At 43.4% G+C, this 14,862-nt stretch overlaps 1 protein-coding gene across 5 annotated transcripts in view; it reads left to right on the top strand.

Moving 5' to 3' along the window:
* Nucleotides 1-3,049: 3,049 nt before the first annotated feature.
* The window catches only part of CDC27 (cell division cycle 27), a 62,820-nt gene continuing 51,007 nt past the window's right edge, over nt 3,050-14,862 (top strand). For 3 of the 5 annotated variants that reach the window (XM_045299591.1, XM_045299590.1, XM_045299589.1), the window contains exon 1: nt 3,050-3,178. In XM_045299591.1, coding sequence (XP_045155526.1) covers nt 3,152-3,178 — 27 coding nt within the window. In that variant the 5' untranslated portion in view covers nt 3,050-3,151. The remainder of the gene's footprint in view (nt 3,179-14,862) is intronic. The other 2 variants (XM_004707256.2, XM_004707255.2) reach the window with 1 other exon arrangement.

The raw sequence follows: 14,862 nt of genomic DNA, 5'->3' as shown, positions 1-14,862 counted from the left end.
GGGGGGGTTGTTTCTAAGCACTAACCATTCAGTTAGCAGCCAAGCACTTAACCAGCCCACTGGGGTCAAGTCTATGCCAACCCATTGTGATCCTATAGGACAGAATAGAACTGCTTCTTAGGGTTTCCAAATCTTTAAGGAAATCCATTTCCTCATTTTTCCTCCAAGGAGCAGCTGGTGGGTTGCAGTGCCAAACTGTGCGTTAGCAGAGCAGTATTTAATCCACTGTATCCCCAGGGTTGCTTTTCTCAACACCACCACCCATCCTCAAAAACATTTAAAAAGACCTAATCCCACTGCCATTGAGTCTATTTCTCCTCATAGTGACCCTAGATAGGGTTTCTGAGCTGTGTTAGTCTTGGTAGACTAGAGAAACATATCCAGAGACACTCATATGTATATAAGAAAGAGCCTTATATCAAAGAGTAATTGTACATTAAGAAAACATCCTGGCTCAGTCCAGATCAAGTCAATAAGTCTGATATTACCTCATATGTCAACACTAGTCCATAAATTCCTCTTTAGACTCACAAAACATATGCAATGATGCCGAATGCAAGGAGATCACAGGTCAGTGGGTGGAAAGTCTTGTGGATCTAGTGATGATATAAGCATCTCAGTGCTGCTGTGGGTCTCCACGTGGCTCCTCCAGCTCCAGGACTCTAGTATAGCTCCATGTCTTTTTTTTTTTTTTTTTAATATTTTTGCTCCATGTGTCTTGTCATCAGGAATATGAAGCAGAGCGTGTCCTGCCTCCAGGGAGGAATACAGGAGTTCCCAGAATCCTCAGGAGAAGGCCATGCCCACACGGAGGCCTCATTGGCAATGGCCTGATTGACAGGCTAGACTCCACCCCTTCGAAAGTTGACAGATCATGTAACTGTCACATGAGGTGCAAATCTTTATGAGAACAGATAGCCTCATCTTTCTCCTGAGGAGTGTCTGGTAGGTTTGAACAGCCAGCCTTGAGGGTAACAGTCCAATGCTTATCTGACAGCACCTGCACAGCTCCTTTAATCTAAAATAATCTTGTTAGAACAGGAAAGAAGCACCTGCCCTTTATAAAACAACAAGTAGTATGCACAGTTTATAAAGTTACAAGTAGTATGCACAGTGACTAAACATGGCTAGTGGAGACTACTGCTCAGTCATCTAGAGGAGTTTTTGGTTTTGTTTAAAGGAAGAAAAAAGGCCTTCTTCCAGCATCTCCTGGGTTAGGCATTGTGGCTGCTAGCCTCAAGGTCGGAGGTTCAACCCATCAGCCTTGGGAGAAAGGAGGCTGGCTGCTTCCTTAATGATTTACTGTCTCAGAAACCCAATATCAGGTTGCTGTGAACTGGAATCAACTCAACGGTAGTGGGGCTCCCAATTCGAACTTGATTTCAGTCTGCATAAAACTGTGAGAACCAGAGAAGGGATTTTCTACAAAACAGAATATACCATGAGAAATACCTCTAGGACACAGATGCTCTGGCTAAAAAGTAACCTTTAAAAACTGTTTCCATTATTTGGGAAACAAAACAAAGTTTTAGTAGATCCCTGACTTCAAATTTTGGCCAAAAAGGAAATTTGAGAGAGACTACCGTGTGTACTAAGGGGCCCTGGTGGTGTATGGGTTACCTTACCCACCGAGCTGCTAACCAGAAGGTCAGTAGTTCAAATCCAAGGTCCTTGAGAGAATGATGAGGCTTTCTGCTCCCATAAAAATGTACGTTCTCAGAGCCCCCAGGAGCAGTTCAACTCTCTCATAGAGTGACTAAGAGTTGGAATCAGTTAGATAGAGTGGGTTTGGTTTTGGCTTTGACTACGTGTATGACACAGTTGTGTTAACTAATTATTCATCTTTTTTTTTTTTTTTTGCTTTTCTTCAAACCAAGCAAAGTGAAGTTTAGAGAGGTGTGACTTCTCTAAGGGCACAATACTACTTAGGGCCAGAGATGTGATCCCAGTACTCTGGAGTTCCAATCCTGCACTCTTTCCAAAGCATAAGAATCCCTTGCCTATCAAGGATTTTAAAATCCTGACTGTCTTTTGAAGCCCCCATGATCTGGTCACCTGGGCAATGATTTCCAGTGTCTCTGCTTCGCGTCACTTAAACACGCGTTCCTTTCTTCTACTACCCATCCTTTAAAATCTAGTTTAATTGTCCATATCCTTCATGAAACCTTCCTCGTTTGCCATCTCAGTTGACTACCCTCTCCTCTAAATGTTTACACCTCTTATAATAACCATAACATAATGTGGTCCTGTGTTCCATTGCTTTGACCGTACCAAACACCAAGTGCACTGCCCTGGAGTCGATAATGAGTCTATAGGGCAGGATAGCAACCAAACTCACTGACATGGAGTCACAGCGACCCTAAGTATAGGGCAAAGGTAGAACTGCCCCTGTGGGTATTCTTTGGGAGTAGAAAGCCGCATCTTTCTCCTGCAGAGCGGCTGGTGGTTTCAAACAGCTGACCTTGAGGTTAGCAAGCCCACACATAACGACGACACACCAGGACTCCACTTCTAAGGGCTACACTTAATCTTTGGGGCTGTTGATAACTTCCACATTCCTGATTTCCCTCCGAGCTGGGACAGGGTGAGTCCTTCTGGGACCTACGAGTTACCTAAACTCAACAGGCAAGTACCACGTCTTGATTAATTAACATCAGCTCCAAGCTCTCCGGTTTTACGTTCGCTTAAAACTACAACATACCAATTAATAAGAAAGAGGCGTGGCGAGCCCAGACTACTTCCCCGCCACGTAATGCTCCCCTTCCGCTGGGGCTGGGTGTGGCCTAGACGCCCGGCGGCCGACGGGGCGGGACGCGAGCAAGGGAAGGCGTGGCTGAGGGGCGGAACCTGCGCGGTGGCTCGGACTCGGTTGTCTCCGGGAACCCTCGACCGTTTCCGACCACAAGCTCCTCCTCCGCCACTTTACTTCGGGTATTTCCGGCTTCTCTCGGGACTTTCCGTCTAGCTCCCCGCTCGTCGCTTTCCACTTCGGGTATTTCCGTGTCGCGTTCGGAGGCACTCGGCAGTCGCTCGGCCTCCCCCATCCCCCGGTAACGGTCGCTGGTGAGTTTAAATGAGCCGGGGTTGGCCGGGCCGGAGCCGCTACGGGGGGGGCCTGAGACACTGCCGAAAGTGGGCCTGAGCCTCAAGGATGACGGTGCTGCAGGAACCCGTCCAGGTAATGATCACCCCTTCGCTGGGGCTTGGCTCGCAGCCTCGGCCGGGAAGCCGCGTACGGCCACTCCGCGGCCTGGTGCGGCCTAGGCCGGGCTGCTTCTCCCGCCTCCCCGCCCGCCGGGTCCTGCCTGCCCCTTGGTCAGCCCCCCGCCCTTTCCCGCCACCTACGCCGAGATACCCCTGTACCTACATTACTTGTACCCTAATGTGAGCGGGGTGCGGGGATAATGCCGCCGTGCCCTTCGGAACCAAGTTGGGTCTGGCTGTCATTCTAGGGGCCTGGCCGGGCCAAAAACTCTCCCCAGGTGCTCTCCAGCCTACAGGATGGTTGAGAAGCACATCTGATCAGAGCTTGTGTCTGCCTCCTAATCGTGGGGCAAGTTTGCGGGGGGCGGGAGGGGAGGGGTTTGTTTGTTTTTGTTCAATGGGAGAGGAAGGAGGGGGAGGGAAAGATCGGTATTTTTCATACAAATTTCTATTTTGGTAACAGGCTTTCTAGCCCACGTTGCTTTTCTCATTCAGCGTATTTCCCAGCGGACAATTGTCCGAGAAGAGAAGTTCAAGGCCTAGTGGTGGGGTTGCAAGCACTTATCCTAAAGGAAGGGGTAGAAACCGCCAATCTTGGGGTCTCCACCACCCCACCACCACCACCCCCACACACCTACCCCTAACTTGTCAGTGATTGGGGTCAGGAGTATTTTATTGTGCATGTGTATAAGATGTTGGGAAATGACCAACTAGTAATGGCCTTTCCATCCATTTCACTGTCCTAACCCTGCTAAGGTGCGCTTTGACACACGGTAGGTACTTCGATGGCATCAAAGAAACCCTATTAGATTTTAAGTGTGTGATGCAGTGCCAAGTCATCCCCTACCCGCTTCCTCAGAACAAATGGAATCTTGTGTCCCTTGATGATGGACCAGGTTTGGGGGCCTTTTCAACCCACCCTACGATCTTGGACTTGGACTTGACCTCTACCCAAACTGCTTTCATTGAGTGGTGGATTTTCTTTATTTTGAAGATCTAAAAGTAAACTGATTTGTAGAAAGGTCTTCATAGTGGCCCTAACAGAGCTGGGGTGTATAATAGTAAATATTTAGAGACATTACCACCTCCATAATTCCGTGGTCTTTCTTCACATCGTAAAATATTTATTTCTTCTAGCTGTGCTTTCTTCTCTGGCTCTTTCCTTAGAGCAGCTGTACTTGTTTGAATTGATGTGTTGTGGAGTTCTATTTTAGAATGTGTACCTGTTTACAAGTTAGTTGTACCAGTGTTTCCAAAACTTTCTTTCCATCCCAAATTCCTTTCGCCAGCAAAGATTTCCTTTGCTGTGGCTTCTTAAATGGCTAAGCTTCTTTCTTAAATTGCTTACTTTCTATTTCATATCCTTGTGATTTTTTTTATCTTAAGGATTAATGCTGCACTTAACCTTCTCAGCCTCTAAAACTTCTAAGTAACTAGCTTCATTGACAGCATATAACTATTATTTAGTAATACTAACAACCTGTAAAAGCAGAGGGGCGAGGGTGTTGTCCATTCCAGGATCGTGCTCATTAGGTTTCTCCTCATTCCTTTAAGAATTTTTATATCAGTAATGCATTTAGATATTGTCAAGGATCAAAAGTCTAGTTAAGTGTGCCCACCCTACCCCCTTACACACACTCATTTTTTTCCATCTTAGGTTGGTGGTAATAAGTATTAGGATATGACTAAGTGAGGATTTTGGTGGTCTTTTAAGGTCTGATAGGAAGTCACTCCAGAGGGGATTCGAACTGGTGAGGGAACAGGCAACTCTGCCTGTGGTGATCCAGATTAAGTGCTGAACTTGGGAAAGTATTACAATGCAAGATTTTTAAAAATAGGATAGAGGAATATGATTTGTTTTTATAAAAGCAAATTGAAAATTATAACGACCCTTCACTTGTATTTGGGAAGGAATGAGAGAATGGGAGTGAGTTGGAAAATTACTTGGTTTCCCTTCTTGGGTCACCTGAGAGTTCACAGAATTACTCAGCATAGGAAAATATTGAGGGAAAAGGTGAGCAACTGTTTGTACCCCCTCCCTTTTTCTCCTTTAAAGTGTTAAGTTGGAAGAACTAGTCTGAGATTGACATATATGCCTAAATACAAGGAAATGACTCCTCCCCCAAACTGCCTCTCCTAGAAAACTCTTACTTTATATTTGAGTCTTTACAAAAGCCTCTCGTGTCTCCCCTTGTTTAATTTGTAATCGTAGTTGTTTGGAGAGGAGACATGAGCCTGTTAAGCAGCAGCTTCACCGAGAAAGACCAGATTGGAAGAATGTACCTGCTATATGCTGGGCACGGAAGAGTATGAGACTTTGAAAACCTTCTCTAAAAATGGCTGCCAGGGAAGTCCACTTTGAGGAAATGGCATTTACTTTTAACATCTGAAGCCTAGGAAGGAAACAGTAATTTGAAGAGCTTTATGGGTAGAAAAATAGCATGTGCAAAGTCCCTAAGACGCAGCAAAACTTGGCACGGGAAGAAATGAAAGAAGACAAGTGTGAGGGGTTGCATGGAAAGGGGGAACGCAGGCAGGGAGCAGAAGTAAGGCATCCAGGTTTTACTCAGAGTAGTGGGAAATCACTGACGATTTCCAGCAAAAGGTTGACCTGAGCTGATTTATGTGTTAAGATCTCTTTGAAATGTAAAATGGGAGGCAGGAATAAAAGCAATATTCTCAGAGAGGATGATAAAACTTAGTGCCTGGGCACTGTGGCCCTTGGGTCACCCTTCAGGCCCCAAAACTGGGCTCAACTTTCATCTAAACTCTGAGCGATGCAAGGTGCACAGTCACCCCTGGGAGCTAGACACTCCTTATAGCCAATCAACCCTAGGGGATCAAGAGGGAAGTGTTTGCCCCAGGATAAAGCTCAGAAGGCCCAAAGAGAAAGGGAACAAAGAGGAGTGGAAATGGAAATAGAGGGAGGAACTGGGAATTCCATGGCCGGGTTTATCATCAGTGTCTCAAAACAAAATGTGTGTGAATGAAGGGAGAACTGATTTTCTTTGTAAACCTTTACCCAAATTACAGTGAAGAAAAAATGTTAACAGTGGAGTAGGAAAGGTAGGAGACAAGTGGGTGAATTTGAAAGATGTTTTGGAGGTAGGAATCCAAGAGATGTTTGGCAGATAGGACTGATAAGACTTGTCTAAAAGTGTGTTTGTGGGAGGGGATCAAGAATGACTTCCTGGATTTTATTTTGTTGGTGCCACTTGAAACATGGATAGTCCTGTCGTGGGATGGGAATGGCAGGCGTATTTGAAGGATAGAAATTAAATAGTCTGCTTTGAGCAAATTAAGTTGGAGATATTTGTGGGACTACCAAATGGAAATATGGAGACATAACTCCTACTAATCTTTTTTTTTTTTTAACTCCTACTAATCTTTTGAGCCCTTTAATCTTGTTGGGAAAATGAGAATGTTAAACAGGAACAATTGGATAATGAAGTATATATTAACTGCCTGGATAATAAAGAAATTCAGGAAAGAGGAAGCCTTAAATAGTGAAAAATGGTGGAAGACAGGGGAAAGGAAGTGGGTGTTAACAAACCCAGGGCAAGGGAACAACAAGTGATCCAAAATCGATGGCGAGGAGGGTGTAGGAGGCCTGGTAGGGCTTAATCAAGGGCAATGTAACTGAGAGGAATTACTGAAACCCAAATGAAGGCTGAACATGATAGTGGGACAAGAGGAAAGTAAAAGGAAATAGAGGAAAGAACTAGGAGTCAAAGGGCATGTACATATGTAAATATATTTCTATATGATGATGGGGAAATAGATCTATGTGCATATATTTATAGGTTTAGTATTAAGGTAGCAGATGGACATTGGGCCTCTACTCAAGTACTCCCTCAATGCAAGAACACTTTGTTCTATTAAACTGGCATTCCATGATGCTCACCTTCCCGACAAGATTGCTGAAGACAAAGCTGGTGCATAAGCAAATGTGGTGATTAAAGCTGATGGTGTCTGGCTATCAAAAGATATAGTGTCTAGGGTCTTAAAGGCTTGAAAATAAACAAGCGGCTATCTAGCTAAGAAGCAGCAAAGCCCACATGGAAGAAGCACACAGGCCTGTGTGATCACAAGGTGTCGATGGGATCAGGTATCAAGCATCAAAGAACAAAAAAATCATATCGTTGTGAATGAAGGGTAGTGTGGAGTGGAGACCCAAAGCCCATCTGTAGGCAACTGGACATCCCTTAACAGAAGGGTTGCAGGAAGGAGCAACAATGAAACATACAACTTTCCTCTAGTTCTCTAATGCTTCCCCACCCCACCCCAACTATCCTGATCCCAATTCTACCTTACAAATCTGGCTAGACCAGAGGATGTACACTGGTACAGATAGGAACTGGAAACACAGGGAATCCAGGACAGATGATCTCTTCAGGACCAGTGGAAATAGCGGGAGGGTGGAGAGAAGGTGGGGTAGAAAGGGGGAAACGATCACAAGGATCTACATATAACCCCCTCCCTGGTGGACGGACAACAGAAAAGTGGGTGAAGGGAGACATCGGACAGTGTAAGATGTGACAAAATAATTTATAAATTATCAAGGGCTCGTGAGGGAAGGGGGTAGGGATGGAGGGGGGAAAGTGAGCTGATACCAAGGGCTACAGTAGAAAGCAAATGTCTTGAGAATGATGATGGTAACAAATGTACAAATGTGCTTGACACAGTGGATGGATGTATGGATTGTGATAAGAGTTGTACGAGCCCCCAATAAAATGATTTAAAGAAGAGAGAGACTGAAAAATGTAAACAGCGTTTTGAAGAAGTAGGAGCTAACAGTTTAGAGGAAGTCAGCCTGGATTAGTAGAGAAGTGAAAGAATATTCGTGACGTAGAGTGGCTTGAGCAAAAGCCCAATATTAAAAATGAGAATGGAGGTTGAACTTTTGAATTGTATGATATGTGAATTATATGCCAATAAAAAATGTAAGCGTTTAGGGGAAAGAGAGCAGTAAAATGATTGCCTTTACTAATAGGAATTGTCGAGTTTGGGTAGCCAGATAGAGTCAGATTATAGAGGATTTAACATCCAGGCTAAGGAGTTTGGATTTAATATATTCGCTATAGCCACTGCAGGCTTTTAAGCAGAAAAATATGGTGATGGAAGCAAAACTCCAGGAAAATTAATCTGGGGCTACTGGGAAGGAGAGAAGAGAGTTAGGGAGACACACAGGTTAAGAGAATAACCCAGTTACAACAATGTAAACCAGGATCTCCTACCTTGCCACTATTGATATTTTGGGCAAGCGGTTTTATTTGTCGTGTGGCGTCTGTCCAGTTTGTAGAATGTTTTCTAGGATTCTTAGCTTCCACCTATTAGACGTTTGACACACACACACACACCGCTTTCCCTTCATTTGTGACAACCCAAAAGGCCCCCAGACTTTGTCAAATATCCCTTAGGGTACAAAATGATGGATGATTGAGAACCACTGATACAAATGTTACTAAATTACAATTCCGGGAACTAGGTTGTAATTTACAACTAGAAAGCTCCACTGGCTTTTTTGCTTTGGCTTGGTTTATCTTATACCCTCTCAGAGCCTAAGACTGTCACCCTTCAGTTCTTTGGTAGTCGTGCAGACGGCGGGTTCTTTTCCTCGAGTCAGTTAGTTGCCGTGAGGTCTGTTCTGCCTCCTGACCACAATCTCCCCTTGAACGGACGGACGGACGGACGGTAGAAACTGCTCCTGCTCCCGAGGGTTTTCAAGGCTGTGTGTGACCTGCCAGAAGCCTGTCACCAGACCGCCTTCCTGGGGTGCCTTTGGCTATGTTTGGTAGTAGGTGAACATTTGGTTAACTGTTTGCACCACTGAGGAACTTCTAATTTGATTGGTCGCCTTTTTAATTTTGGGGGGAGGGAAGGGACAGTTTGGTTTCCTAACTTCTTTCTAGCTGCACTTGATCCACCGGTTATTGGTTTGTACAGCTCTAGAGGTGAAACAAGGAGCCCTGGTGACTCAGTGTTTAGTGCTTGGCTGCTAACCCAGAGGTGGAAGGTTCAGACTCCGCAGCCACTTTTGGGGAGAAAGATGAAGCTGTTGGCTTCCATAAAGATCACAGTCTCGGAAGCCCTGTCAGTCATATAGGATCTCTTGAGTCGGAACTGACTCGAAAGCATGGGGTGGGTTTTGGGTTTGCACTGAGTGCTGTTCAGTAGGTGGGGGTCCACACCACAGTTGGACAGAGAAGTGAATGATCAGGAGGCGGATCTTCGCCCCATTGGTCGCCAACTACCAGTCTATAATGCCTTAGAGCAGTGGTTCTCAACCTTCCTCATGCCGCAACCCTTTCATACAGGTCCTCATGTGGTGGTGACCCCCCAACCATAACATTATTGTCGTTGCTACTCCATAACTGTCATTTTGCTACTGTTATTAATCATAATGTAAATATCTGATATGCAGGATGTATTTTCATGGTTACAAATTGAACATCATTAAAGCATAGTGACTCATCACAAAAACAATGTCATTATATATTGTGAAGTAATTATTTCTAATAACAGATAAATGAGATTTTGTCTTGAAGCATGGTGTAGCATGGGTAACAGTACTCGTGGGTGTATCTGCATGTGGGCAGACTCACCTGGAGACAGATAGAGGAGCAGTGTCTTGGTTCCTAAGACCATTGGAAATAGGTGTTTTTCTGGTTGTTTTAGGCGACCCTGTAAAAGGGTCGTTCAACCCCCAAAGGGGCCGGGACCCACAGGTTAAGAACCGCTGCCCTAGAGACTAATCCTACACCCTGCCAGCAAACACCCTCCTCTGGAATTTCAAGGTGAGGAGCAGAGCTGTGATAGAAGCTATGTCTGTAAGTGGCAAGTTTCCTCCTGGGAGTTAGGGAGCCGGAGCTGGCTGCCGGCACTCTGAAGGGCTGGAGGAGAGAACACAGTTATCCTCAGCATAGCCTGATTTATAAATTAGAAATAAAGGCCATTGAATAGAGAGCTTTTCCTCCCTTTCATTTTTTCGTTAAAAAAAAAAAAATCCTCCAAGTTCTAGGACTTGTGTTACAACGTAAGCAGTTGTATGCAGGCCATTGATTGGCTGGTACTGGTAGTGGAATAACTGGAAGCACAATCAGTGCCCCTGAATTAATTAGACATGCAAAAACTGTTGAATTGGCAAATGCTTTGTTATATATATATATATTTTAATCATTTTATTAGGGGCTCATACAACTCATCACAATCCATACATACATCAATTGTATAAAGCACATTTGTACATTCATTGCCCTCATCACTCGCAAAACATTTGCTCTCCACTTAAGCCCCCGGTATCAGCTCCTCATTTTTTCCCCTCCTTCCCCGCTCCCTCCTCCCTCATGAACCCTTGATAATTTATAAATTATTATTTTGTCATATCTTGCTCTGTCCAATGTCTTGTTATATATACTTTTACCACAATTAAAATAAAGAAAATGTTAATGCAATTGTAGCACATATACTGGGGAAATGTTTTATAATAGCACAAAGTTGTAATGTCTAATGTGTCAGAGTGCTAGAGAGAAATACTATCATTTCATTTAATCCACACAGTCTCACTGCTGGCTCATAGTGACCCTACAGGACAGGGTAGAATTGCCCAGTGAGTTTCCCAGACTGTAATTGTTTATAGGAGTAGAAAGCCCCATCTTTCTCCCAAGTAGTAGCTGGTGGTTTCACACTGCTGACCTTTCAGGTGGTAGATGACCTGTATTCACTGTGCCACCAGGGCTCCTCACAATAGCTCCCAGAAATACCCACCCATTGTCATGAAGTGGATCCCATTCATAGCGACCCCGGGTGTTTCAGAGTGGAACTCCTCCACGTGGTTTTCAATGGTTGATATTTCCAAAGTAGATCTTCAGGCCTTCAAAGGTACCTCTGCGTGGACTTGACCTTCCAACTTTTCCAACTGTTTACACCACCCAGGGACTCCAACCCCAAGAAAATCTGCTATTCAGATGAGGAAACTGAGAGAAGTTGCGTATTTGACCCAAAGTCACGCTGTTGGAAGTGCTGGCACACGGATTTAGATTTCCAATGCAAATCTTAGGTATATATTTTTTCTAATCACTATCTTCTTTGACTTAAGACAAAAATAAACAGGTAGGTTCATGGGAAAACCCCAGGCTTTATAAAAGGCCAATTAGGTAGTAGTTATTATGTAATATTTCTGTTCACTACAGGACTTTGACTAAAGACTCCCAGAATTCCTTAGATATATAGGAATATAGAGAAAGTTACACCTAAGATCAACATCTAGAGATGCTAACAGTGAGAGTATGCCAGAGATGGAAGTTTGTTTACTCATTCAACATACTTTACTAAACATTTACCAAAAAGCACATAATAGGGGCTGGGAGTGTAATAGTGAGCCCATACAGATGTAGTCTCTGCTTCCATGGCATTTATTATTCAAGTGCTTCCCTAAATATGAAATTGTCACTATGAGAAGTATGACTAAATAAGGAGTGTGGTACTTAACATGTAAGAGGACCTGACCTCATCTGGGGATCCCAAAGAGCCCTCCCTGAGGAAGGGATCCAAAGGATGGCTAGATGTTGCAATTGTAGTGCCCTAGGTAGAATACACTGCATGTATAGAAAGCTTGGGAAATGTAAGAGAATGTGACACGAGATGGTATTAGAGAGGTAGTTAGTGCCTAGTTTAGTGGCTTTGAGTGTTATCCTTAAGGGCAGTGAGGATTTGAAGCAAAGGCATGCTTTGATTAGATTAGATCTGGGGAAAAACTCATAAGGAGAAAGTGAATCCTTGGATGAGAAAGAACTCAAGTAACCCCAAGGAATTCGATGGTGGTAGTGAGCTACTTATTGGGCTACTAACAGCAGGGTCAGTAGTTTGAACCCACCAGCTACTCTGCAGGAGATATGAGGCTTTCTGTTCCTGTAAAGATTTACAGCCTGGGAAACCCTAAGGACAGTTCTACTCTAAACCCTATAGAGCCACTAAGAGGTGGAATAAACTAGATGGAAGCGGGTTTTGGTTAAAGTAGTCCAAAGTAGACTTGGTGGCATAATGGGCTAAGCATTGGGCAGCTAACCTCAAGGTGGGTGGTTCGAACCCCCCAGCTACTTCTTGGGAAACAGATGAGGCTGTCTGCTCCTGTAAAGATTTACAGCCTCAGAAATAATAAAGAGCAGCTCTCTTCTGTCTTATAGTCTCTGTGAATCTGAATCAACTCAGTGTCAGGAAGGTAAAGCAGTCCAGGCAAAAAGAAATTATCTGACTTAAAAACGCACAATGTATATTGACTAACTTCTGTTCACTCTTACTTCAGCTGCTTAACTTAAATGAATGTCATTTTGAGAAATATCATTATGCATGATTCCAGAATTCTAGGTCACATCTGGTCTGGTAAAACTCCAGAAAATCAGTTCCGTTTTTAAAGGGGTGTAAAGTTTTAGCCAAGCTCCGTGCTAGACTATCACACACCTGCCTAGAAACCTGTTTCACAGATAATTAAAGCAAAACCACTTTGATTAATACCAAATTCACTGCTATCCAATTCCGACTCACAAGGACCTATAGGACAGGGTTGAACAGCCCCTATATGTTTCCAAGGCTGTAGAAAGCCTCATGTTTCTCACGAATAGCGTCTGATGGTTTCGAACTGCTGACTTTTTGGTTAACAGCCCAGTGATTAACCACTCCTCCGAGGGATCTTTTTATCTGCCCTGAACGAGGATGTGGAGATCCTATGAGGCATTCAAGAGATTATTGTGGAATCAAATTAGTGTTAAATGCCATTTAGCTTATAGATTTTGTTGTTATGCAGTTCAAATGTTGAAATTCTCCAAAGCAAAACCTACTTGTAGTTTATCACATACTTTTTCTCTTCTTTGCCATCTTTTAGTGTGGAGGAGATAAAGGTTAATTCGCAGGTGAAAACCTGTCTTTGCATTCACCCTGAGCCATTCCTACATATTTTTGTTCTTAAGGTTCAGCTTCTTAATTGTATAGTAAGAACACAAAAGCACCTACCAGGACAGCATTGAAATAGGGGCCCATAGATTAATGCCTGACTTATTCATGAGTTCCTACTGTTTGGAGAAGTAGTAAAGCAGCCCTGAAGAACTTGGTTTTTCTTCAATCTGTTAAGGGCTTTTTTGTTTGTTGACTGAAATCGGGATCATGTAACAAACAAAATTAGGTGCTCAATAAATATTTACTAAATGAATTAATATATTTAAAAATCATCTTAAGATTGGGGGCTCGTACAACTCTTATCACAATCCATCCATCCATCCATTGTGTCAAGCACATTTGTACATTTGTTGCCCTCATCTGCTTTCTACTTGAGCTCTTGGTATCAGCTCCTCGTTTTTTCCCCTCCTTCCCTGCACCCCTCCCTCATGAACCCTTGATAATTTATAAATTATTATTTTGTCACGTCTTACACAGTTCGGTGTCTCCCTTCACCCACTTTTCTGTTGTCTGTCCCCTAGGGAGGGGGTTATATGTAGATCCTTGTGATCGGTTCCCCCTTTCTACCCCATCTTCCCGCCACCCTCCCGTTATCACTACTCTCACCATTGGTCCTGAAAGGATCATCTGTCCTGGATTCCCTGTGTTTCTAGTTCCTCTCTGTACAGTGTACATTTTCTGGTCTAGCTGGATTTGTAAGGTAGAATTGGGATCATGATAGTGGGGGAATTAATATTTTTTAAAAGTAGTAGATAGGGCAAGTGAGATGATAGGGAAAGTCATCCGAATAGTACACCATTCTCAAACCTACTGCTAACCAGAAAACTCTTGATTATCCTCCAAGGTGTTGTTTTTTTGCTACAAAATCATGGAAACCTTTATTAAACAAAAATATCAAAACATGAAGCTATTGTTTCTCAGTGTAGCCTCCATGTAGGCTGTATTTTCTTCTTTTTTTAAAAAATCATTTTATTGGGGGGCTCATACAACTTTTTTTTTTTAATCATTTTATTAGGGGCTCATACAACTCTTATCACAATCCACACATGCATCAATTGTGTAAAGCACATTTGTACATTTGTTGCCCTCATCATTCTCAAAACATTTGCTCTCCACTTAAGCCCCTGGCATCAGCTCCTCATTTTTCCCCCTCCTTCCCCGCTCCCCCCGCCCTCATGAACCCTTGATAATTTATAAATTATTATTTTGTCGTACCTCCAAGTATTTATAGATCACACCTGTATGATATTTTATTGCCCAAAGCTTGATCTATTCCAAGCCATCTATCAAACTTTGACTCAAATCTACATATCAGATTCGTTTGTTTTTTAATTGGCTATTGTGACAAAGAAGTAGCAACTAGCTTTCATTATGTATTGTTTTATATTGTCAGCATTAATGTCTTCTTTTATCCGTATTCATAAAGGTCCAAAACAGAGTCTCAGCTTTGTCAGTTCCTCTGAGGCCTCTCTGGTGTCTTCTAGCATTCTTGTTTTCATACAGGTCCTCACAGCATCCTGTCTTGTTTTTAGACAGGTCTTCTGCACGTGTCTGTGAGTCTATTCTGCTTTTTTCTCTAACTCAGAGGTGATTAGATATAAGACCCACCCTATCCTGGCATGTCCTCATTAACATAGCAAAGGAAAACCCTGTTTCCAAACAGGATCCATCCACAAGTACACAGACCAGGGCTTCTATATATATTTT

The sequence above is a fragment of the Echinops telfairi genome, unplaced genomic scaffold (assembly GCF_000313985.2).
Source record: "Echinops telfairi isolate 266 unplaced genomic scaffold, ASM31398v2 ScPeMD7_7458;HRSCAF=8496, whole genome shotgun sequence".
Taxonomy (NCBI): domain Eukaryota; kingdom Metazoa; phylum Chordata; class Mammalia; order Afrosoricida; family Tenrecidae; genus Echinops; species Echinops telfairi.
Note: the sequence above shows the minus strand (reverse complement) of the source record. Positions and strands in the feature narration are given on the sequence as shown.